The sequence below is a fragment of the Anguilla anguilla genome, chromosome 4 (assembly GCF_013347855.1).
Source record: "Anguilla anguilla isolate fAngAng1 chromosome 4, fAngAng1.pri, whole genome shotgun sequence".
NCBI lineage: Eukaryota > Metazoa > Chordata > Actinopteri > Anguilliformes > Anguillidae > Anguilla > Anguilla anguilla.
Window position 1 is genome coordinate 20,651,509 of NC_049204.1, and position 23,195 is coordinate 20,674,703.

The following is a 23,195-nucleotide window of genomic DNA, read 5'->3' on the forward strand; positions in this document are numbered from 1 at the left end:
ATGTTGGCACTCACAGCGGAAGTGTTTAAACAGCAGGTGCCTCAGGTCGACACCCATGGCAATCTCCTTGACATCGGCGCGAGCCAGTCTTTCCGATGAGCCCATACTGTTGTACTGCTATCAGAGGGACATTCTTTTCCCCCCCCCGCTGAACAAGAGCAAAGGGACTGGTGGCACATTTCTAGCTTTGCGCATTTGCATTGTGGCAGCCCATGTGTGCACCTAACATTTCCCGGGTCTCAGCTCATGAAAGTGAGTCTGATGTATGGCCGCGGACTGGGGAACCGAATCTCTCGCTTCTCTTTCCCCTGAATACATTAGCATTTATAATGCATTCTGGCTCGCTGGCTTTCCTTCTGATGCTCAGCTGGTAGAGGGAGGGGTGGGGGGAAGAGAGAATGCAGTCAGGCTCTGTGATTTTGTAGGCTGTCAGAGTGTAAATCACCATCTTGTATAAAATAATTGTATGGTTTGCTCTACAGGTTAAGAAAATATACATGTACACGTTTTTTTTTTTCCATAGAACCAGTGTATGTTCTGAATTTGGAGGAGTTCAGAAAATAATGCTACATAAATTTTTTTTTTGAAAGTAACAAGTGCTTAATTTGGGACTTGCTTAATTGATTTAGGCCCTACTCCACACTGAAATTGTCAGCTAGACTTAGCTTATGTTAGAGCCTTCACGATTGTGAGCGCACGGTAATGTTACATTTTATTTAAACGTGATGATCCCTGAGAATTAAATCCGTGCTAAAAAAAACTTTTAGTTTAGCGTTCTTGGCCAAGTACAATTCCTAGAAGGTCACAGCTTGTACTATGTTCTGTTTGTGTGCCATTAGCATGTTACATTGTTATTCTTGTGTATTCACCCATGATTCTTTGTTTCCAAAAGGTAATTATGACGCAAAGTGCTTAATTGAGGAAAGCCAGAAAAAAAACTCTCTGCTTTCATAGTGAAAATTGAGTGAAGATAGTAATTCCAACGTAATTCTCAAATTCCAAAGCTTGCCCTTTTCATATTTTTTTCCTGACGTTTTGTGTGGGATGAGGACGCTAACTGGACATGCGTAGCATGGTATGTGTGAGTATTAAAGTTTTTGCAGAACTAAAAAAGTCTGAAGAGTGAATCTTAACAAAAAAAAATGGCTCAGTTGTGTAGGGAAGGCCTCTCATCCTGCTCAGGAATATGCACAAACATGTCAATATGTTGCGTTTCAGCAGGTTTATTCTGCCAGGTGCTTGAAATGAATCAAATATGTGGTTGAGTTCCCAGTTTCTCAGACTCGGGCTCATTATAGTGAACCAAGGGCAGCCCTCAGTATTCACAATGGAGGAGTGCAGTGCGTCGACCTGCTCATTAGTGTTGTGCTGTTGACTGGGAGATGTCATCTCTGGCCAGCTAGTTCTATGCCTTGTCAAAAATGAAGAGTATTGTCTTTCTCCCAGTGGCTGTTCACCCCCTCGACAGAACAGGCTGTTTACTGCCCGTTGGGGAACAGAAACCTGTGTGGCACTCGATAGGAGCATCTGTTGAGTCTGGGACGGAGGAGTAGAGTCAATCACGTCCTCTTTGTCTTTTGCTCCCGTTGTCTAATTTGCCTCATTTAATGCAGTTGACCTTTGCAGTCGACATGCATTGGCCCATTCATGCTGTAATGCATGGGCGGATCAAATAACCAGCCTGCCTCCACTGCTGTAAGGAGACAAACTGTTTCTCCTCACAGGATGCTGGTCTACTAAGAATAGTAGATAACTATAAGTACAGCCTCTGGTGTCACAGGCTAATTATGTTCTGTCTAAAAGGGCAAGTTGCCTGCCAGTAAATGTGCCTTTTAAAATAACACTGTTTTCTTCTGGAGGGATTATAAGTGCAGAAGGTCTGTGTTTACCTTCTCTAAGCCCCTCTAACATATGCATAGGATCTCAGCCATGCATGTCCTTGTGAATGGGGTGTAATACTACCGTTCAAACAGTGGTCAACTTTTATCAAGTGGAGGCAGTCATCTTAGTGTATACTGGCCTCTGTGTCAATGCCTCAACCACTGGTTGTCTTCCTGTTACCATGGAAGGTGTGGATAGATGGCCATTGCTGAGTATTTGGTGCATTCTGTTTATTTTTTGTCTGATTGCTGAGTGACAGAGAAAGGTGTGTTGGTCTTATTAGCAGAGCATTCGAGAGTAATTTCATTTGGGCAGTAAGGCTGGTCTTGAGGTCGGTGAGTAAACCTGGTATGTAAACCTGAGGAGGAGGTAGGTGTGCCGGCACTGATGTAAATCCTGTCGTCCATCACCGGTTCTGCATGTCTTGGCTTGGTGTGAAGTAGGCCTATGCTTCATTTATTTCCTCACACGTACAACAACGTCCACAGTATACACGCCCCAGAGTTTTGGTGGGGTCCATTTGTGCTTAGAATGGCCCGAAACTTCCGAAGGATTTCCGAGAGAGAGGGGGGGAGTGGCGGTGATGATGCGATTCCCATGCTTTTGGTGAATACCGCTGCTGTCTGCAGTTTCAAGGCCCTTCATGTTAAGCTTTCAGACAAGCATTTACATGCTAATTTCTGCTAAAAAAAAAAAAAAGAAAGAAGGGAGGGGAGGGGCGGAGTGCAGTCTTAAGGTCCTGTGAAATTTCTTTTGTTCCAGGAATAAATGGCAGAACAGGGTGCATTCAGTCCACCCTTCTACGTGCTGTAAAGTGAGCATTCCTGAAACGGGACTTCACGGACCAGCATCATTCAGTTGCTTCTGTATTTCCTAAAGTAGAGCTGTGCCGCGTTGGTCTTTATTTGTCATTTAGCTTCCCTCGCTGGTTTGACATTGGCTCAGTGCTGACTGTGTGACATGCATACCATATGATGGCCACACTGTGTAGTTGGCCTGTCTCTTTCAGTCATCAAACAGGTTTTCCTGTGCTTTTCTGCTGGATTTTACTTACGCCGGTCATCTGTGTGATGGATCTGTCATCCCCAACCCCCTCCCCCCCCCATGAACTGATTTATGGGGTGTGTGTTTTAGGCTGCGGGGGAGTTTTTCCTAAACCTGCTCTGTCAGGCGAGATCAGGTAGGGCTTGTTCCCACAAAGGCAGGGCTGAAAGGTGTGCCTGTATGAAAATAGTTGACATTTTCCCCATCTCCAGGGCCATTCCTGAGTATTGGGTGAGGTTTGAACTCTGCTTATTCAGTTTTGGAGCAGCCTCGGGAGATACTAACACCATTAATGCACACCCAGTCTCCAAGACCCTGTGATGCATTATGGTAATGGTTTGTTTTGCTGCCCGTGTGAAATGTTTTTGGCTTTCTGGGCCATGAATGATGTTTTGTTTTTATTTGGTTTCCTGAGGTCAAAGCTGAAGCCTCCAGTGAATTTAACAGCCATTACTCACCTCCTCTGGCTAAAGGGTGGAAATCTTAAAAAACGAAAACCTGTCTAAGAGGACAGTTTGGATGTAATGATATTATTAATCTCAGCAAAAATATTTTCAGTGTAAAAAAATCAAAGCCACTCGCATACACAAAGCAAACACAATTTCTAGAAATCTGTCAGCATACCAAATTATTGCCATAAAGGAAAACCACATTACAACTAGACCTAAACCTTCTTCAGTGTATTTCACAGGAACTAAACAAGCCATATTCCAAATTTCAAACAGTACAACCCATGTTTTTCTAAATTTAGTTTGTTGAAATTGTTGAAATACTTTCTACATTTACTGAAGATCTGACCGAAATGAACTTTGTTGCACATTATTTCCATTAATGGTGTGGGCTAATTAAAAGACCAATGGAAAGTGGTCAGTTGAAGGAATTTTAATCCTCACTTCCAAACCAGATATTGCCTCCAATGACAGGGGGTATTTTTTAATGTTTATCGAGTCTGCTTGCTCCAGCTGTTTTTTTTTTGGGGACTTACTTATGAAGCAGAAAAAAGCTTCTCTTCTTCATATAACACTAAATCAGTTCACAGCAGCCATTTTCTAATTGGGCCTCAGGGATGGGAGGCAGAAAGCACGGCCAACATTAAGTAGTCCCGTGAGGAGAGAGAGGGAGCGACAGAGTGACAGCAAGAGCATTATTTAACCCGCACTTTAGGAACACATGACATAGAGCAATAAACCTCTCCAGGTTTGTGAGCTGTGTGAAATCTTAAGCAAGTGCTAACATGTAGGCTACATTTCTGAAGGCTTTTATTAAAATATATTTTGATAGGCAATTTTTTAATAAAGTTAAGCACCCCAGAGCAGTAAATAAGCTTTGATGCTGTCAATAAAACCTGCCTCGGGGTATTAAAAGTTTCGCTCCGTAGTGAAAAACTCTTTGCCCAATGACAAGATCATTGACTGTGTCAACCATTATGCAGTAATGGGTTAAACAAGTCAGCTTTGAGATGGTTCACCATGTATTTTGGTCCCCACTGGAGTTGGTTGCAATCAAAACCAATTTTTTTTCCCCATACATTAAATTGGTGTGGCTGATTCCAAATGTATTATTTTTTGTATACTGATGTTCTAGTCAATTCTGGTATGTTGGGTTATGTTCACACTGTTAGCAGTTCTACATAAGAAGACATCTACATCAAATATTTCCATCAGTAAAATACTTTCTGGACAATGAGTATTGAAAGACCTCCAGGGTTATGAAGCCCTTGCTCTGTGGTGAAATTTACTCACTTCCTCTTGCTTACGTGGGCTTCCATGGTGTGTGTGTGTGTGTGTGTGCACGTGTGTGTTTGCATGCCTGTGTGTTTGTGTTAGTGTGAGTGTGCGCGTGTGTGTGTGTGTGTGCATGTGTGTTGCGTGTGTGTGTTTGTGAGGGGGTGTACGTATGTGCAGCGTTCCTGCCTCATTGCTGTCTCATCGCTTATTCAGTTGAGCCCACAGGAAATCTGGGGGAGGAAGTGATATCTAATTAAAGCCGTGACGCGGGCGGCTCTGGCTGCGTCCGGCACACATGCACGGCGCGCACGTGCACGGCGCACACGCGCACGCTGGCGGGAGCCGTGTCAGTGCCCCTGAGCTGTCGCGCTCCAGACCTCACACGGCGAAGGAACGGCCGGTGGAAGCATCTGTTCCTGGAAGAAACTGTCACTGAAACACTAATCGATGGGCCACGGAGGGCAGAGGGCCTGGAGCTCTGATGCTTGGGAAGAGACTTGCTTGTCTAGTGTCAGCTTTTTAAAACTTTAGCGTTGCATCACTGAAAATGTAGGCCATGCTTTAGTTATCTCTCAAATTTCACAGCAAAGGGCAAAAGGGCTAATCACTGAACTGTATGCTGAATGTGGTTTGCATAAGAAACATGACAGGAAATGTCAGACATTTGGGACAGGACTACTGCATATGAATGAAACCCTTCTTGCTTATATGTAGCCTCCAACCTACATACATGCAGACCTATAGTGTGTCGGTCAATGCACAGAGCACATTTTCAGACACTCACACTCTCTCTCCCTCTCCTCCTTTATGTCTTCCATCCTGCCTCTGCTCCGCTCTGACTCTGAGGTCAAATGGACTAGCAGTCTGAAGGGCAAGTCACCCCAAATCCGCAGGCAGCCAATTACGTCTCTGCTTTGTTTCTAAGGCCGAATGGGGAGCATTAATCCGCACACATTAGCCTGTGACAGACAGCAGCAGCTGCAGTCGGCCGCGGTTCAGCAGCACGCCACTCTGAAACCCGTACCTCCCCGCTACAGACTGGGCTCATTTCCCAGCATGCACCAGCCGCAGCCTCACGACTGGCCAGCTGAACGCTGACATTCAGTGTGTGGTGTTTGTAAGCACACTGTGCTTCTGTTCTCACCTGACACTCTTCTGCAGGAGATCACGCTCCTTTACTCAAATCCACATTCCAAGATTATTGAATGACCGGCCATTTTGGAGAATGCATCATTGCCGTGTGGATGCTGTAATTCATTGCATCGTGTTTCTCGTCTGCTTGGGAAAGGTCATTCCCACGCTCCCCACTGATGTTACATGATAGGACCCTTTTCTATTTACTGGTTAACAAAGAAGTACCCTCCTCTTTAATTTAGTTGAGGAAGAGCTGTGTAAAATTTTCTTTATGTATGGAGCTAGAACATAAAGCTCACTAACTTTAATTATGGTAGTGAGGTTCTTAGAACCTGCTATTCACAGGTATTTCTGTATACCTAGTATAGGTAAGGTAAGTACATGTGAAACCCTTTGTTATTTAATTTACGTGATGTGGAGAAGAATGGATTTGAAAAGAACCTCTGGACAAATGGCTGTATAGGCCATTAAGTTGCCTAGTACATGCTTTTATTGAATCTATAATGGGACAGAGATCATGTACAGTAACTGACTATTGACAAGAGAGCTTGCCAGACAGTGCCAAGTTGGGAATGCCGGTAATGCGAATGCATTCAAATCTTTTAAGTTTATCTCTAAATTTGAGCGGATTTGAGTTTGATTTCGTTAGCTCGCACAGCTCTCTGGAGGCCGGACAGCGGGAGAGGGCTGGCGCCGTGCGGTGCGGGAGCGTATCGAGGTTCTGTTTGGGTCGTTCCGGAAAAGGCCGCGCTGCAGCGGTGGTCCGGGCCGTCGCGGTCCAATCGGCCGCCCTGTGAGCCCTGAGCCTCAGCGTTACAGCGACAGCAGCGTGCGCAGGAGCTGCTCCTGACTGCCAGACCTGAGCGGGGGAGGCACAGATAAGGCTGTCAGCTGAGATATGCAAACGAGAGGCTGGAGATGAATGGGAGCTGGGAGCCCCCCCCCCCCCCCCCCCCCCCCAATGCTGTGCTACTCACACAAGAAAATTGGCCTTTGATTAATAATACTTTAAAAGTAGCACCAGCTAAAATAACCCACTTTCTCTTCTGAAAATATTGGTTGTGCAAATGAATGTGTCTCCAGTTGGAATCTACGTGCACATAACATTATGGCACGTACGACATGGCTATTAATAAACAAAACTGGTGTCTTAGCAAAGACTGAGTGTTACATAATGTGGGTGACTGTTTATAAGTGGCAGTTTCAATATTTTATGTGTACCTTGGCTGGTGTCAGTGACTGTAAGGAATCTGCTATCAGAGGGTCAGTGTTATTTCTGTATGGAAGATAATATTCCACTCAGTGATGAGGGCTGCTCCAGTCACCCGGCTCAGCAGTGCACGTGATCATGGCTGGGGCCCTGAATGCCACTCATGCTAGTCGAGAGCACTCGTGAGGTGCTGTGTTAGGGTTCATGTCAGGTGAAAAGGTTGGCCTTTCCACAAGGGCTTCTTTCTGGATAGAGTCTCATATGCCTGCAACAAGCAATACTGCACTGGGCGGGGCATTATTTTATGCAGAGTACGGTGCAGTGTGGGGGATGGTCCAGGATGTTGCCTCAGCATTGCGTAGTCAGCAAGTCGTTAATGAGCACTTGATCTACGCTGGTATTCTGTTTCAGTCAAAATTCCACCTCGTTACTAAAACCGCTTGCACAGTGCAAAACGGACTGCACCTCCACATAGGTCTTCAGTACTCTTTTTTTCTGCCATTTTGCCTGATTATAGAACCTTGGCTTATCACTGAGCACAAAGATCCGATCTGTGTTTGGTGGTTTGTGCTGGAGTTTTTGCACCCTGGAATAGCATGGAGATGAGCACCAGTAGGTTCATACGCCTTCTTGTTGAGCCACCGTCTTATTGTACAAGAGCTGACTGCTTATGCTGACACCCAGGTGTGTCTTCAGCACAATGGGATTATGTGTAACCTAGAAATGTTTTGTGGAGAGCTGGTGACTCACAGTCACCCTGCCCACTGCTGCCAATCCTCTGCAAATCAATCACCAGTACAGGCCTGTTGTAGTATGCTGGTCCTCACTGAGGTTTCTAGCAGCTGTGTTCATTGGCTCCTGCCTTTAACATGGCCTCTTGTCAGCTATCTCTTGGCACTCTTCAAGCTATTATTCATGCTTATTCTCCCCAGAATTTGGTGTGTACGATTCGAGGTATATGAATTCCACAATTAAATCATCGTCTGCATGTGTGCAAGCCACTCCAGATGTGATATGTCACAAATAGAAGTATGACTGAGATGAGATTTTCATGCTTCAGCAGTGAATTGACAGGAAATTGCAAAGAAGATAGGATTTTTACTATTTGTTTGTGAATAATGCAGGATACTTCTGGGCGCCTGAGGAATTATTGCCTTTCAGCTTACAATATCAAACAAAATCTAATTAAAATAAAGCACACATTGCGTTAAAGCGCACCAGAAACATATTACATGTTTAAATAACATTTTTGCATATTAATCGTGTCTTGCATTGAAATGGAAAGGCCATTAAAATGCAAGGAATTTAATGCGGTTGGGATTAAAAGCAGCTTCTGAGACGACATCTGCGAGAGGCGAAACATCGTGGTTTATCAGGGGGGAATAAACACGGCCATTAGCGCTAGCTCTGTGTGTCTGAACATCATCCTGTATTAATTCACTTCAGTCGGCTTTACCCTGGGAGCACACTTCATGCGCATTTCATAGGGTCCGCCCCCTGATCTTAAAGGGCAGACGTGCACTTTGCTTATACGCGGCGCTGCAGCGTCGCTGCAAGCTGAGGTCAAGGTCTCGCACATTTCTGTGGGCGCTAAAAAGGACGTCGCTCAAACCGTTCGTCGTCTTTTTGCTTCCCTGCCATTTTGGGTTTTTTTTTGCCACAAACACTGACCAAACTCATTTTGACGAATTGATTTCTGATCCAAAATGAACAGTTTGGATGAATCAGATAAGATTAACTCTGCCAGACCAGTGAAGTGAAGATAAGCTTAATTTAATGGATTTGGGGGAAAAAAAACATTTAAAAATGGGCCTATCTCCAGGGAATGGAAAGATGTCAACCTTTTCCTGTTATGATAAAGGGTGGGAAATTATAGAGTGGAAATATCTGTCGAAAAAAAAAACAGTATTAATTATTCCGCCGCAGTTTTTCTTGCTTAAAATAATATTCAGAATCCTGTTGGAGCGACGCATTAAGACACGGTGTGATGACAGCCCGTAAAACACAAGGATGCTGGGGGAGCGTTAGCTTTCCTTCCATGGCTTAGATTTTATCTGCATTTGGTTTCTTACCTTCCTCTTCTGTTCGGAAGCGTGTATCGTCAGTGCCTCCTTTTGTTACCCTGTGTGGGTGTGTCATTGCACATTCTCAGCACATCCTCCCCTCCCATCTCATCTCATCTTTTTGTTTTTCCGTCTGTGCCTGTATGACAGGGTTGTGACTGAGCAAAAGGACAGCCTGCGCCTCCCCTGTGTGACCCCGTGTGTGGGTGTGAGGTTGGGGTGGGGAGGGCGAGGGGGAGGGGGGTATCGCCATGCCGACGGCGCTGCTCTCGCCTGGGGCGGGTCAGCGCGCAGTGTGAGGCCTGCCCAGGCTCTTCTCTTTCACCGGACCCAGTCAACCATTAATGTTTTTTTTTTTCTTCCTCCCCCCCAAAAAAGTTCATTTGTTGCCTTCTTTTAAGAGAGCCCGACAAGCGCTTCGCCACACGGCGGCCATATTTTCCCCGGGCCGTTTCTGACTTTGCCTTCAGCCCCCGTGAGTCAACAGAGATGTCCGCGCTCATTAATCAGACCCCTCGCGATGATGCTTCCTGCCGCTCAGCATTTTTCACTGGCCCGCGGAGAGTAAGAGTAAGACGTTGATTATTGTAAATGACCATTTCATGACTTCCATTAAACATACCGGCGTGCTTAGAATTATGCAAATCCTTGAAATCAGACAGTAGGCAGTGGGAGAGAGAGCAGCTTTTTGTATGAAATAATCGTGTGGTTTCAAATTAGATTAGAACATACTCGTGCCAAAAGGGTTATTCTGTCTGATAGCGAGGCTTTTTCATCTTTTTTTTTCTCTCTCTCCAGTAATTGCCCTGTATCTAAAGAGCGCCTCGTTTGTTTTCATCTCATTTTCTCGAGTCCTCATGACCGAATCGAGTGTAGATGTTTTTTTTCTCTCATTTATCAGGCGCTCTGTGGTTCTTTTATGAGGGCAGTATCAGGTTTTCGGGCAGGTTAACGCCCCATGGGGGACAAAGTGCCCAGTCTCTTTGGCTGCTGTCTGACCACTGAACCATTGCAGTGTCATCATAATGTGAAAATGAGATTAGGATTGAAGTGAATGACAGTCACATGTCCGGGGTAAAGCAGCATGTGCTCATCCTGTTTGTGTCTCCTGGGGAAGACCGGCCTGGCCAATCAGACGAGCACAACCTTTTGGTTTGTCCCTACCAATCGAATGTAAGGTTTTCTGAAGAGCTACAAAGTCGACAAGAGTGTACAGACGGTGATGTGTTTGTGTCTTTTTCTGGAAACGTTCAGGTTTTAGTTTTTTTTATGATGTTGTAAACAACATCCAAATATTTCCTGCGAGTATACAGTATGTCAAACAAGGTTAAGGGAACTTGGCGAATCACAGAGCAGCATTGTACTCTAAGAATGAGGGAGGACACATGGCTGCTCTGTTCTACGTATGGTCAGTAGTATTAACCGTGAGTGACCTTAAACTGGCAGCGTATTGGTAAGCTGCTGCCCTCAGTCGGTGAACCGCTCTATCGGGCTTGGTCATCAGTGACAACCGCTGGGAAAAAGGCCACAATCGAGTGAGAACCTGCCTCACTTCAAACAGCCAATACCTGTGAAGTATATGCGAGAACCTCAGGTTTCAAGTCGTGATCTTTCTTTCAAGTCACGATTCTGTTAAGTCCTAGGAGGTGGAATTACTCAAATAGATTCAAGTGTTTATGTTTTGGATAATTAGACACAAGAAGTCAGGCCAAAACAAATTTTCAGAGCAAGAAAACGGGTAAATGAGTGGGAATCGAGCACAGGTCTCTCCTGTGATTGGTATTGCATCGCACAATGTTAATGTTGTTGTGCTAACATTTTTCACACCTGCACATTAGAAGGAGATGGCTCACGGCCAGGCGCAGCTCATTAGCATTCTGCGAGCCACCTGTCCTCTGATTTGCATGAGAAACGAGAGGAACGGGGATGTCTTTGAAAATAGAAAGCATTTTTTTATTCAAGTCCTCGTGAATCGTCCGAGCGGACTTGCTGCGGGTAGAGCTACTGTTTAACGAGGCGGAAATGGCGGGATGTGATACCGGCCTCAGCTGACGGGGGCGAAATGCACCGATGGATCAGCCTGCGGTTTGAGGCGATCTGAGGCCAGGCAAATAGCACGGAGTGGAGCACTCAGAAAGCACCCCTGCAGGAGTTTAAGTTCCACGCAGCATCCAGAATAAAACTGAACATAAGTCCCCGCTGTACGGAACATCCCACGTTGCATGTGACCTACTTTTTCAACTGGCACAAGATCTAGCCTTTGCTGAAATACACTTTTTCAGTGTGAGCACAAGTGCTATATACCGTTGTGGTATTATTGAAATTGCTCTGAAAAACATACAGCGCTATACTAGTCTGCCACAGGCCTGCAACTATTGTAGAATAGCAGAAGCACCCCACACTGCAGTAAGCACCTCCCTCAGCAGCGGGCACTCTGTGAACGTGCTGGTGAGTGCAGAAGCTGCCAGGGATCCTCAGTGTGTTCCACCTGCTGTAATGGCCCCTGGTCAGTTATCAAAGCCTTGTGCTTCCCTGCAGTGCGCCGTTTAGTAGCAGGGCTCCAAAGGCCAATCATTTCACGGCACTCTGGGAGTGACTGTGCAGCATTAGCTGTAGTAAAGCTTTGGAGTGATCCTAATGCCCCGGCTCATCAGACTCAGTTCTCTGTGTGCTAATGGACTCCTTTGCATCAAGGCCATTTATGAACAGACGCTAATGGGAAATAAAAGTGCCTGGTTTAACCCTGCCTGTCAAGGCATACCTGAGCTGTTATTATTTTGAGGAGCTTTCTGTCCTACAAAGTGTCCAAGAGACCCTGCGTCTTCTGTAAATATGACATGGTACATCAGAATGAATTCAGCTTTTGGGAGTTAATTATTATCTCCACTGGAATACTTGTACACTTGAACTGTCACAGACCATTTGAATGCTGACCTGGGTAATATGAATCGTGTTTTTGTGCTTCAGTCTTATTGGAACTTAATGGAACCACAATACACCTAAACGTCACATACCCTTGACTGAAAAATGCTACAGGGGCTAGTCAAGTCTGGCTGCGAAGTGACTGCTGTAGAATTCAGCTCCTGAGTGGATGAAAGTGTTCGCTAGTTTCCAGGAGTTGCAGGCTAAGGTCCAATTGGTGCTCAAACTCTGCTTTTTAAAGTCAGTGTTTGTGTTTGTTTAGTTTTGGCTGAGCTACACTGCAAATGATCTGTGTTGCTGCTTTGATGACCATTAGTCTTCAGAGTAACCACAGTCTGACACAGGCATTTCCTCCTTAGCTTTACGGTTCCCTTTTGGTGACATTAAGGCATACAGATTTGTTCTATGGGTGCAATAAAGGAATTACATTAATAAAATTTCATATGGAAAAAATAAATATGTAATTTATTTTGAAACTTTTTGTTTCCTGCCAAGAGAATCTGCTCTCCATTTCTCTTTAAAATGTCTCTACTGTTAGAAGACTGAAAGCAGAAAAAGCAGAAGTGTTAGGTGTGCAATGAGTTGTCTGGAATTCACACTGAGGGTTCATGGGAAATTGAGAAAGATCATCACCTCGAGTGGGTGTTTAGCATTTCCACCATTTCTTCATCCAACATTGGCAAACATAGTATATACTTTTTGAACACTGCCCTTGAATAGAATAAATGGAATTAACAACACGGCATGTTAATACCCTGCGGTGAATAAATGAACAAGTTGCATTGCTGTACCCGCTGGCTACATCACTAGGAGAGACTTCTGTAAAGTTAGAATAAAAAGAAAATCATCAGCCTTTGGATAGGAACTGTCTTTGGTGCGGGTGGAGAATGGGTTGCCAAAGTCCCTCGGTGCGATTAGAGGTACCTTTGACTCATTGTTTCAGTGCCAGTTAAGCAAACACTGCCTTCCCTCTAGAGATGGGCACATCCATCACAGGGCATGGGTGCATTCAGATGCTAATGTCCGCCTGTGCAAAGCAGTTAGCAAAGACTGTAGCGGGGAGAACAATTCAGAGGAATTAGTCAGCAAAACACTGTTTTTGTTTGTTAGCTCAAGAGTAGTCCGGTATCACTCAAGCGGCAAAAACCAGAGACAAGCAAGAATATAATTTCCACAGTATTTTCACAAATAAGGAGTAGTTAAGGAGCTGTGCTTGTAACCCAACGATTGCAGGTTCAATTCCCAGGTGGGGCACTGCTGTGTGGATGTACTGCTATTTTGGTGTATATCCTGCTGTTTAAATTGAGAAATTGTTAGCTATGCAAGTTGTCCTTGATAAAGGCAACTGCTATCCAAATTGTTAAAGTAATCTAACTTGTTCTAATATAGCTAACCAGACGCATATAGATTTTGTGCACAAACTGGTATGTTTCATTTTGTCCATGCTATGTGGCCCTTCAAACAGACTAGAGATGGCAGGTTTGATTTTTCCCTATCTCTAAGGAGCCATTTTTAAAAAGGGATGAGGTACTGTAGTAATCTCCACACGGACGTGCATATTGGATGTGCGTATTGAACGTTATCGGGGGCAGAAACCATTTGCAGTTTGTTTGTCTATGGTAGCAATCGTTTATACTATTGATTGCAAAATTGTGACAGAATAATTGATCTTTTCATCACGCTCGTTTCCCATGGCTCAAGTGTATTATTATTATTTATCAGATTATCAAAGCATATATCACAAGTACTGGGTGTTTCAGACCCATTTATTTCTCTGGGGGATTTTTCCTATTTTCTCGTGCTGTTCTGTTTTACGTGCTCTGACTAATCAGATATTGAATTTCTCTGCCCTCTCTTAACTCCTCAGTTGGTAGCGCTACCAATAAACAGAAGAAAAGCCTCGTTTCTTCTGGTCCAGTGGAAATGATAATTACTTTCTCGGCTGTCGCCCTAATCGCGGTCACTTGGGCCGCTGGGCGTTAGTCAGATTGGATCGCCGCCGTGCTCACAGCGCGCACGTGTGCTCTGCGAGATAAGAGAGCGCGCTTTCTTCTCCTCAAGGCCGCGCGCGAACGACACGCCGGGCCAGCGGCGGGATTGGGACGGGATGCGATTTCAGGGGAATCGTTTTAGAGGGGAGCGTAACCTGTCAGGAAGCTCCCTTCTCTTGACTGCGGTTATCAGGACGGACAAACGACCGGGCTCTTTTGACCCCTCGCCTTGCGGAAAGCGCTGAACGCTTGTGAAAGCCTTCCTTGTGCCTTTTTCGCGATGAAAGGGGCTGTTATCGCGCTGCGGCCAGCCAGTTTCCCCCAGCTGCTCCTCAGTCGGGCTCAGCTGCTCAGCCGAGCTGCAGATTCGATGCGTGGTAATCGGTGGACGCCGACAGTTCATTAGGAGAGGACCGATTGCCGCAGCACTAGCGGTATACAGCAGCTGGGGCCGTATGGTACAAAACGTGCAGCTGGAGTTGATGTGCGAGCCCTGCGCACTGGAGTGAATGCTAACGCCAGGCTGTGTTTGTGGCTGCGGCTGGGCGCTGATCAATAGCGCAGCCCGCGTTCAGATTGCTTGCCTGGGGGAGCTGTAATTCAATCCCAGAGACAGCCTTCTGCTTTCCATCCGCCCTCCCTCTGTCCTCCGCCCCCCCCCCCCCCCCCCCCCCCCACCCCCACCCCACGTCGGACAGGGTGCGTGTGCATTAAGGCGTGTGCCTGCCGTGCTTTATTTGTGTTGTTATTATGCGCGGGTGTGGTAGCCCGTGTGCGCACACATTAATGCCCGTCGACATTAGTCATGGGGCACAGCGGCAAGCTGACAGCCACCCTGGTGTGTACGTGGCGCTGTGGACGCTGCCTGTTAAAATACTGTACGGGGAGCTGGCAGCCTGGAAGTGATTCATGTGCCATTACGCTAAGCCCAGCACTGGCAGGGTCTTTGTCATTATGACACAGTGACGTCTTACTGGGTTTGGCACTTAGATAATTCACCTTGACCTACATACTCCCTCACCCTTAATCAGATTGTGTTGAGTTGTAAAAGCCTGGAAGAAATAGTTTCAGCAAGAAATTCTTTGTGAGCATACAGTACCTCAGGTGACACTCTTGAGGAGTTGGGGAGAACCTGTTTGGCCTGCTCTGTTCCCTCTTGAGGAAGTAAATTCCGGTGGTTATTTTTAAGACCAGTCGTATTTAGGTCAGGTGTTTTACCTTGGAGAAGAGACTCCACCTGCCCCATCATTGCAAACAAACTGTGAGCCGTGTTTTCTCTCTGCGCAGCTGAAGTGTAGTGTAATTTTCCAAGGGAAACTCCTCTCTGCCCATGGCATTGTGGGTAAGGCATGGTTCGACTTTCCATGGCCCAGTTTTTAGGAACGAAAGAAGAGTAGGGCAAAGTTAGTGCAAATATCACTGTTCAGAAGGCACAAGATGGGGATGTGACGGGGAGACAACTGCACATTCACAATCTCCTGCCTCAGTGATTCACTGCGGCCCTGCCTGTGTACGAGCCCGCTGTCATCAAGAAAGTGGAGAAGAATACCGCGGGGAAAGGGGAACGTCTTTTACGAGCTTCATAACCGACAGAAGCTGTAAGAACTTTACGTTGTGGCTGTGTGATTTAAGCAAGCATTTGCATTAACGCCGGAACCGCAACGAGCTGCTACTAAGAAAGATGTAGCCGCTGTGCCTCGTGGCTAGAAGCCTTTTGGGGGTTTCTGCTTTATCCGTACACGGCGATGCGCTATCGTTTACTTGTTCTTTGAAATTGTGTAGCCTACTCTTTGGATGGAACGCGCGTTCAGATCAAGCCTCTTTTATCCGCTTAATGATTCCGTTTCTCCATCGGGTGTGATGAGTCGATGATGACTAGCTTTTACCTGGAGTTGGGAAGGGTTGTATGAGGTTGCGATATCGTTGTCTAGACGGGAGTGATGCAAACGGAGAATGCAGGGTGACCAGGCGAGTGAAGCATCGGGCGTGGTTCCCGGTTGCGTGTCTGCAGAGAAACAGCATTGCGCAGGTGACCCACAGGCTAAATTCTGTGGCTGTTTTCCATTTTGAAACCGGCTTGGTAACTGCGTCGTTCGACCTACTGCATCTAGTTGTAAGGCAAGATAATTATGTAATTGAGATAATTATGTTAAGTATGAGCAAAATCAATTTTGCATACTTGGTTGTACGATGTTTCCTGTCAGGCTTAATTGAAGAGTACTGACATGCTCTGCCTCAGCCCTCTGTGCCCTTTTCAAGCATCAAAACATCACTGAACATGCACCAAGCATACATATATACATAGACATATCTGGAGATATGAAAGCATTTCCTATCAAATAAGACTCTTTTAGTCGCCATTAGGTGGCTAATGCAGAAGACATTGGCAGTCCTCATCCTTTAGAGGAGTATTTGATTTTCTGAATGTTTCTTTTACCCAGCGTCCTGCAAAATTGAAATACCCCAGGCAGAAAAAGAGGTTACTTCAAAGCTGGCCTTTGAGGTCACAGTCTGACCTGATTCCTGGGGTTTCAGCAGGGTGTCCTTGCTCTCAGGTGAAGCAGCTCAATGCTTTTGAACTGCGGCGGTCGTGCTGCCACTGAATTATTGATGGCAGACAACACATAGGGCCACCAGGAGCTGTCTCTGATCCATTATGGGGGGTGCCTTGGGGGTTCAGCTGGACCTGCAAGACAGGCACTACTGGGCCCCCCGTCATCCCCAAACACAGGCTGTGTCTTTGTCAGTCCACTGTCAGTCTGATTCAGCGAATAGTGCATTTACTGTGCAAGGTAAGGTATTGATGTATGTAACATCCTTAAGAGCACTCACTCGCAAAATGCTTTGACGTAACATCAGGAGACATGTTGGCCTGTAATGATGCCTTAATCAGATGAGGAAAAAATTGACTTTTTCCAGTGTACTGAAATTCTTGCAGGTGCTTGTGATTTTTGTCTTTTAGGAAATTTATATGGGCGTTGGCTTAGCAAACACTAGTTATCTATGCCTAGGCCCGCTGTGAGCGTCTAATTTTTTAATGAGAATGACAGAAACATGGTATTGCGTACAAGACTGTGAAATTGGAAATGCTGACAGTGGCACGATCCATTCCAAGTTTTTGTTTACTGCCCAGGGAATTACATTTTGGTTTGAAAAAAGACAGCACGTGGTGTGCTCTACGTTTTTCTCCCACATGCAAATCATCTGGCCTGTCTGTGGAAGACACTGTCCAGGTCTATTGTGGAAGGAAGCGATCAGCCACTAGCCTGAGGCGTTCTGTGTCTGTTCTGCCTCAAAGACGGCCAAAGAGTCTTCTTCGGTGGGAATTGGGGGGGGGTGTTTGCTCATCAGCAGGCGTGCCGTGTCGCCACCTCCCAGCTGAGTCGCGATGGAGGCGATGAGCCTCCCTCTGGAGCACCTGGTCGCACGTTCAGCTGCAAGGCACATCCGACACCCGCATTTTGTTTGCCAGTGCAAATTTATGCAGACGCAGTCGGACCTTTAGACGGGGAGGATTCGCCGGACTGCGGTCGGTACAGGTCAGGCGGACGGCTCTCCTGCTGGTCGCAGAGAGACGGAGGAAACGGAGCGATTCGGCTCAGCCGGTTGTGTGCGGCTCATTGCCGCTGCTCTCCGGTCTCATCATTAGCGCTGGCCGCTCAAACCCTCTGGTCCCGGGAGACTGCAGCAGGAAGTGCAGGGCCTGCAGGCAGTGTGCAGGCTAACGAGCCGCCCGCTCAGCTCCCAGGAGTCCCTGCTCTCCTGATTGGCAGCTAGGTACAGAGAGGCTGTCGATTCTCTGATCCTACTCCCCTGGTGTTACTCTCTTTGTGCATGCATATTTCAGGAATGTGACCTGTTTGCCAGGAGCTCCTTGATCTCCAGTTTCCCAGCCCAAGTACTGTAGATATGCCAGTGCAGTGTTGACAATTGGCCTCCACAGTCCAATTAAATTGGTTGGACAGACATTTTTCTTTTTCATTTCATTTCTTTGCATCTGGATTTTTGAGCATTAGACCTACAGTAATTTTGAACAGTCTGATAATCTGTAGCCCAATGGAAGCCTCCCTTCTCTTCTGAACCTGTTTTGTCTTCCCTTTTAGTGTTTTTTTGTTGACTTGTAAAGAAGTATAATTCCATCTCCATCGATCTTAAGTCCTCGTGACTCAACCATAAAGGCCATATTTTTATGAACAACAGTAATGGATGCCTCAACATCCTTTCCGTAGTCTGTTGCCCTTTTCACACATGCAGCCTTACCCAGCAATATTCCGGAACTTTACCATTTAGGGGTCATGTGTGAATGATAGTCAGAGTCAATTCTGGGGAAGCTGCTGTGGAAATTTGTGATTTAAGACCTAGTAACATGTGGGGAAATGTTCTGTTTCAACTTCAACTGTCAACAAAGTAGAAACACTAACCGAGCATGCAGAACTTGGCTTGTTTCACCAAGTACTGCAAAAAAGAAAAAAAAGGAAATGGACCACATACACCAAATAAATGATAGCCTACCATAGTTCCCAGTGTTGTTCATCCACATTCTAATATGGCAGAACATTTGCTGTTATGATTCACTTTTTTAATTTGAAAGCTAGCTGGAAATCCTTCTCACTGGGGCTGTACCTTTACACCTTGGTTATTCTCTCCGACCTACTTTCTTGGCTGTTTGACAACTACTTGTTCAGACTATGATTACTGGCACCGTCATGTGTGCATGCTACCGACCCAGCAAAATTCTGAATAGTTCTTGCTTGTGTGAACAAGAAAAGGCACTAAATTTCAGCTTAAGTTAATGTAGCAATGTTCTGAGTTTCATGTGTGAAGGCAGCTGCTGTCTATTCTACAGTCATGGTAAAGGCCATGTAAAGGTCTTGTTAGAACACCAAGATTTAGTTCACAGTAAAGAGTACTGCTGATTAATGGAATCTTGACCAGCTTGGGCCACCAGAGTTGCTATGTTACATATTCAAGGGAGTCTGTGAAGAGTGGGAGTGAAGAAAACCCATGTTTACCGCCTTAGTGGTGCTGTCTTGTGTGTCATGGCAACCTTTTCAATGCTGGGAAAATGGTTTATTCTGAGCCTATGGAATTATAAGGGCAGTGATAAATTTGGGCAAGGGGCACTGACCGCTTACATTCTTTGTTTGTCTGTGTGCACTTGTGTGTGTGTGTGTTTATGCTTGAGTATTTCTTACTGTGTATAACTGTAGGCATTTAAATGAGTGCATTTGAATACAGATATCTGCGTATTGTGTATTTTGTAGGCTTGTATGTAGCCTATGCCTAGATAAGTGGACTTGGCCTTGTAGTAGAAGTTGTGTTTACAGTCGATGGCTCACCGTGTGGAAGAAATGCCCTGCTGTGACCCACACTGGCTGTACTGACCCTGCTTCTCTCCGGGGTCAGGCATAATAAATGAAGTGTTCCACTGAACCTTTCACTCAAACTGACATCAGGACACACCTCCCTCACATCGTAGTGCTGCGAGTCTTTCTGCTTTATTTATTCATTTTTCCTTTTCCCATGAGCCATGAATTTTTTTAACAGTGGCTCTAGGAGAAGTGGGTCAACAAGAAATTTCTTTTGGCCTGAATCTGCCAAAAAAAAAAGAGAAGGAGATTTATTTTCCAAAGTATCAGAAAGTCAGTCGTGCCTTCCCTCCCAAAAGAGCTTGCTCAGTCACGTTGGGGCGTGTTGGTTTTGGAGACTGGAATGAAGGTAGCCAATCTCCATCCGTCTCTCCTCTAGTTGACCCAGCCAATTACAGTCGAGGATCTCTTCACGTTGTTGATGAGCAAGCTGATTATCTGGTCCGTCCATGGCCGTCATTACTACTCTCAGTACTAGAGCGAAACATGTAAAGGACATGTTAAGAGTCTGTCTGGACTCTCACCAAGTTCCTTTGTTCCATTGACCAACCTTTATTTTTGAAAGGTTTTTCAAAGTGTTATGAAGAGTATAATTGCACCATCTAATGTGTCAATTAAAATAATTGGTTGTAGCTATGAACAGTTTGGCGTTGTACTGATATTTTTTTCTTTTTCTTCAGCCATTTCTGTTATACATTACTCTTTTCCTCTACTAGTTTTGCACAATGTTAATAGTGGGCCTTTTTCTTCTAGTATTTTGTTTATCATGGGAATTTGTCACTATTTTGAGGATTAGTTCCTACTGGAAAATAGGACCTACTCAGTGAAATTCCTTATGTGCTTTGACCTTTTCCTTGTTTTGTCTTCTCGAAAGTGTTGATAGTCCGTGCCAGTACTTTGCTGTAGTAGTATTTTCGTGCTATTATGAAAAAATGTCCTATTGTTTATCTTATGTAATTTCAACAAACCTGAGAAAATGGTGTGAAGCGGAAGTTTTATGATTTATGATCTTCTTTACCTCTTGTTGCAGATTGCATTGCTTTCATTGTGAGGCAAAGTGACTGCCTAATGTTTCTGAGCTGGGAGTCACTGTGGCCTCTGTCTCTCTCCTTTTCAAGGTATCGGCAAGAACGTCATCTGCGACCGAACGGCCACCCCGCTGGACGCCTTCCACATGATGTCGGCCGCACAGTATTACCCCAAGCTGCTGAGCATCATGGGAAACGTGCTGCGCTTCCTGCCGGCGTTCGTGAAGATGAAGGAGCTGGTAGAGGAGGGCTACGTGGGCGAGCTGCTGGTGTGCGAGGCCCAGGTCCACAGCGGGAGCCTCCTGGGGAAGAAGTACAACTGGAGCTGCGACGACCTGATGGGGGGCGGCGGCCTGCACTCGGTGGGCAGCTACATCATCGACCTGCTCACCTTCATCACGGGCCAGAAGGCGGCCAAAGTGCACGGCTTCCTCAAGACCTTCGTCAAGCAGACGGACCACATCCGCGGCATCCGCCAGATCACCAGCGACGACTTCTGCACCTTCCAGATGGTGCTGGAGAGGGGCGCCTGCTGCACGGTGACGCTCAACTTCAACGTGCCCGGGGAGTTCCGGCAGGAGGTGATCGTGGTGGGCACGGTGGGCCGGCTGACGGTGAGCGGCACCGACCTGTACGGCCAGAAGAACAGCGCCCCCGAGCGGGAGCTGCTGCTGAAGGACAGCACGCCGCTGGGGAACGCCGACCTGCCGGAGAAGGCCTTCAGCGACATCCCCTCGCCCTACCTCACCGGCACCATCTGCATGGTGCAGGCCGTGCGCCAGGCCTTCCAGGACCAGGACGACCGGCGCACCTGGGACGGGCGGCCGCTCACCATGGCCGCCACCTTCGAGGACTGCCTGTACGCCCTCTGCGTGGTGGACACCATCAAGAAGTCCAACCAGTGCGGGGAGTGGCAGAACATCGTGGTGATGACGGAGGAGCCGGAGATTAGCCCCGCCTACTTGATCAGCGAGGCCATGAGGCGCAGCAGGATGTCGCTCTACTGCTAGCGCAGGGAGCTGGCCGTCCGCAGGGGCGGGGCGGGGCCGGGTGGGCGTGGTCTGGCGCCACGAGTGCCGCAGGAAGTGCGTTGGGAGGGCCTTCCCAGGATTCCGAGCATCAGGCAGCAGTGGGAGCATGTGAGCCTTTCTCTGCTGATTGACTGGGGGGGAGGGAGGGACACCCCTTTGTTGGTGTTCTGCCTGCTTTCTTGTGTCAGCCCCACCCGTCCCACAACCGACGCGGAGCTTCGGTGATCCTCGGGATTGGAAAACGTAAACCGCAGTACGTTCTCCCTCCTTCCCTCTCCTCCCATTCTTACAGCCCCTCCCATCTCAGTGATGTGTAGGAGCGTACAAGGCAAACTTGTGCTTTTTTTCCCTCGAATGCCACCCAATGTCAAGAACATCAACTGTGATGAGGAAGTGTGCGTGTTTGTACCTCCGAGGAGGTGAATGTTTTACACTGTTGGCTTGAACGTCCTGTGTCCGTATCTCTTTGTGGTACTGGAAAACAAACGAAACACCTGAAAAATCAATAGTTTGGCTAGTAGGGCTCTCCCGTTTTAAGTATGCAATAAATATGGGCCGGATTTCCTACCGGGGTTACATCGCTCCTCCCGAAGCAGAGGGAGTGCCTGCTGTCTGTTCCTCGTTGAAAACGTGAAGTATATTCACATGCAATATACGCAATCATCCGTCGTCACGCGTGCAACTCCGCGCTGTGCCGCGGGCTCCAGGCAGCGTCCCGCCTGTCAAACGCCGCGTTCGGCCCGTTTTTATTTTTCCCTGATGCAAGTGCTCAATGAAATTCCCCAAGCTTGCTATTTGGATGCAAATTCTGCCTGTTGCATTTTGCATGCCTAAAAAAAAGCCTATTGTATGTCAGCAGATACTTTGAGTAAAACAGTCAGTAATTGCCTTGGAGGCAACTGTCCAGGTTCTTGGGGTGGGGGTGGGGGGGGGGGGGGGGGGGGTGGGACGGAAGCGGCGAGGGTGAAACCTGCTGGCTCAGACCGAGCCTGCGCCCTTTCCCTGCTTTGGCTGGGGGCCACTGGCCGCGGGTGTGGCCTAGAGCTGCTGCCCTGCTGCCTCGGACAACAACAAGACCCGGACACCTTCTTGCATCTACTGTGCCCGCATTTGGCAAAAAAAAAAAAAAAAAAAAAAAACAAGGCAAAAAAACTAAACCATACCAAATTACATCAGAGAGTTGGATGTGCAATTGGATGACTGTAAAATCAGTATATTAGTATGGTTACAATGTTTCCATTTGGTATTTGTAATACAATTGGATTTTCTTTTTAAAGTAGAGGACTGAGGTACGTCTCGTCTTTTTACGCAAAAGTCTAGATGCAGGTCATGATTTATTTTTCCAATCACAGCGTACATTGACCTACAAGCCAAAAGATTGATTTTTATTTTATTTTATTTTTTTCTTCCATTTTATTTCAGTGTTCATCTCGTGGTATTAAGTAGGCGCACCAAGTGTGCCACATCAGGGTCTACGTAGTCCACAGTCCTACATAGGAAACCAATGTGTGGATTTTTGTGTGGATGTTCATGTATGTATTTTTGTTTTAAAATGCTTATGAAAAGTTTTGATGTACATAACTGAAATAATATTTGATACCCACTCTGCTTGTTATAGTATTTATTTTTGTCGAATTGATTTCTATCAATTGAGTGTGAGGAGGTGAATGGAAGGGACTCCTGTGGTTACTTCCTTTTGAGGATTAAGTGTGTTTCTCCACTGTGACGATGCAGGCCACAATGTGGCCCCGTTCTGTCCCACCTAAGAGATGCTGTAAGAATACAGAGGGCCAGA

General features: G+C 46.4%; 1 protein-coding gene across 1 annotated transcript in view; it reads left to right on the forward strand.

The window, feature by feature from the left end:
- si:ch211-276f18.2 (glucose-fructose oxidoreductase domain-containing protein 1) overlaps nucleotides 1–22,334 on the forward strand; it is a 28,089-nt gene extending 5,755 nt beyond the window's left edge. The window contains exon 2 of the mRNA XM_035414714.1: nucleotides 20,460–22,334. Coding sequence (XP_035270605.1) covers nucleotides 20,460–21,379 — 920 coding nt within the window. The 3' untranslated portion in view covers nucleotides 21,380–22,334. The remainder of the gene's footprint in view (nucleotides 1–20,459) is intronic.
- The last annotated feature ends 861 nt before the right edge of the window (nucleotides 22,335–23,195 follow it).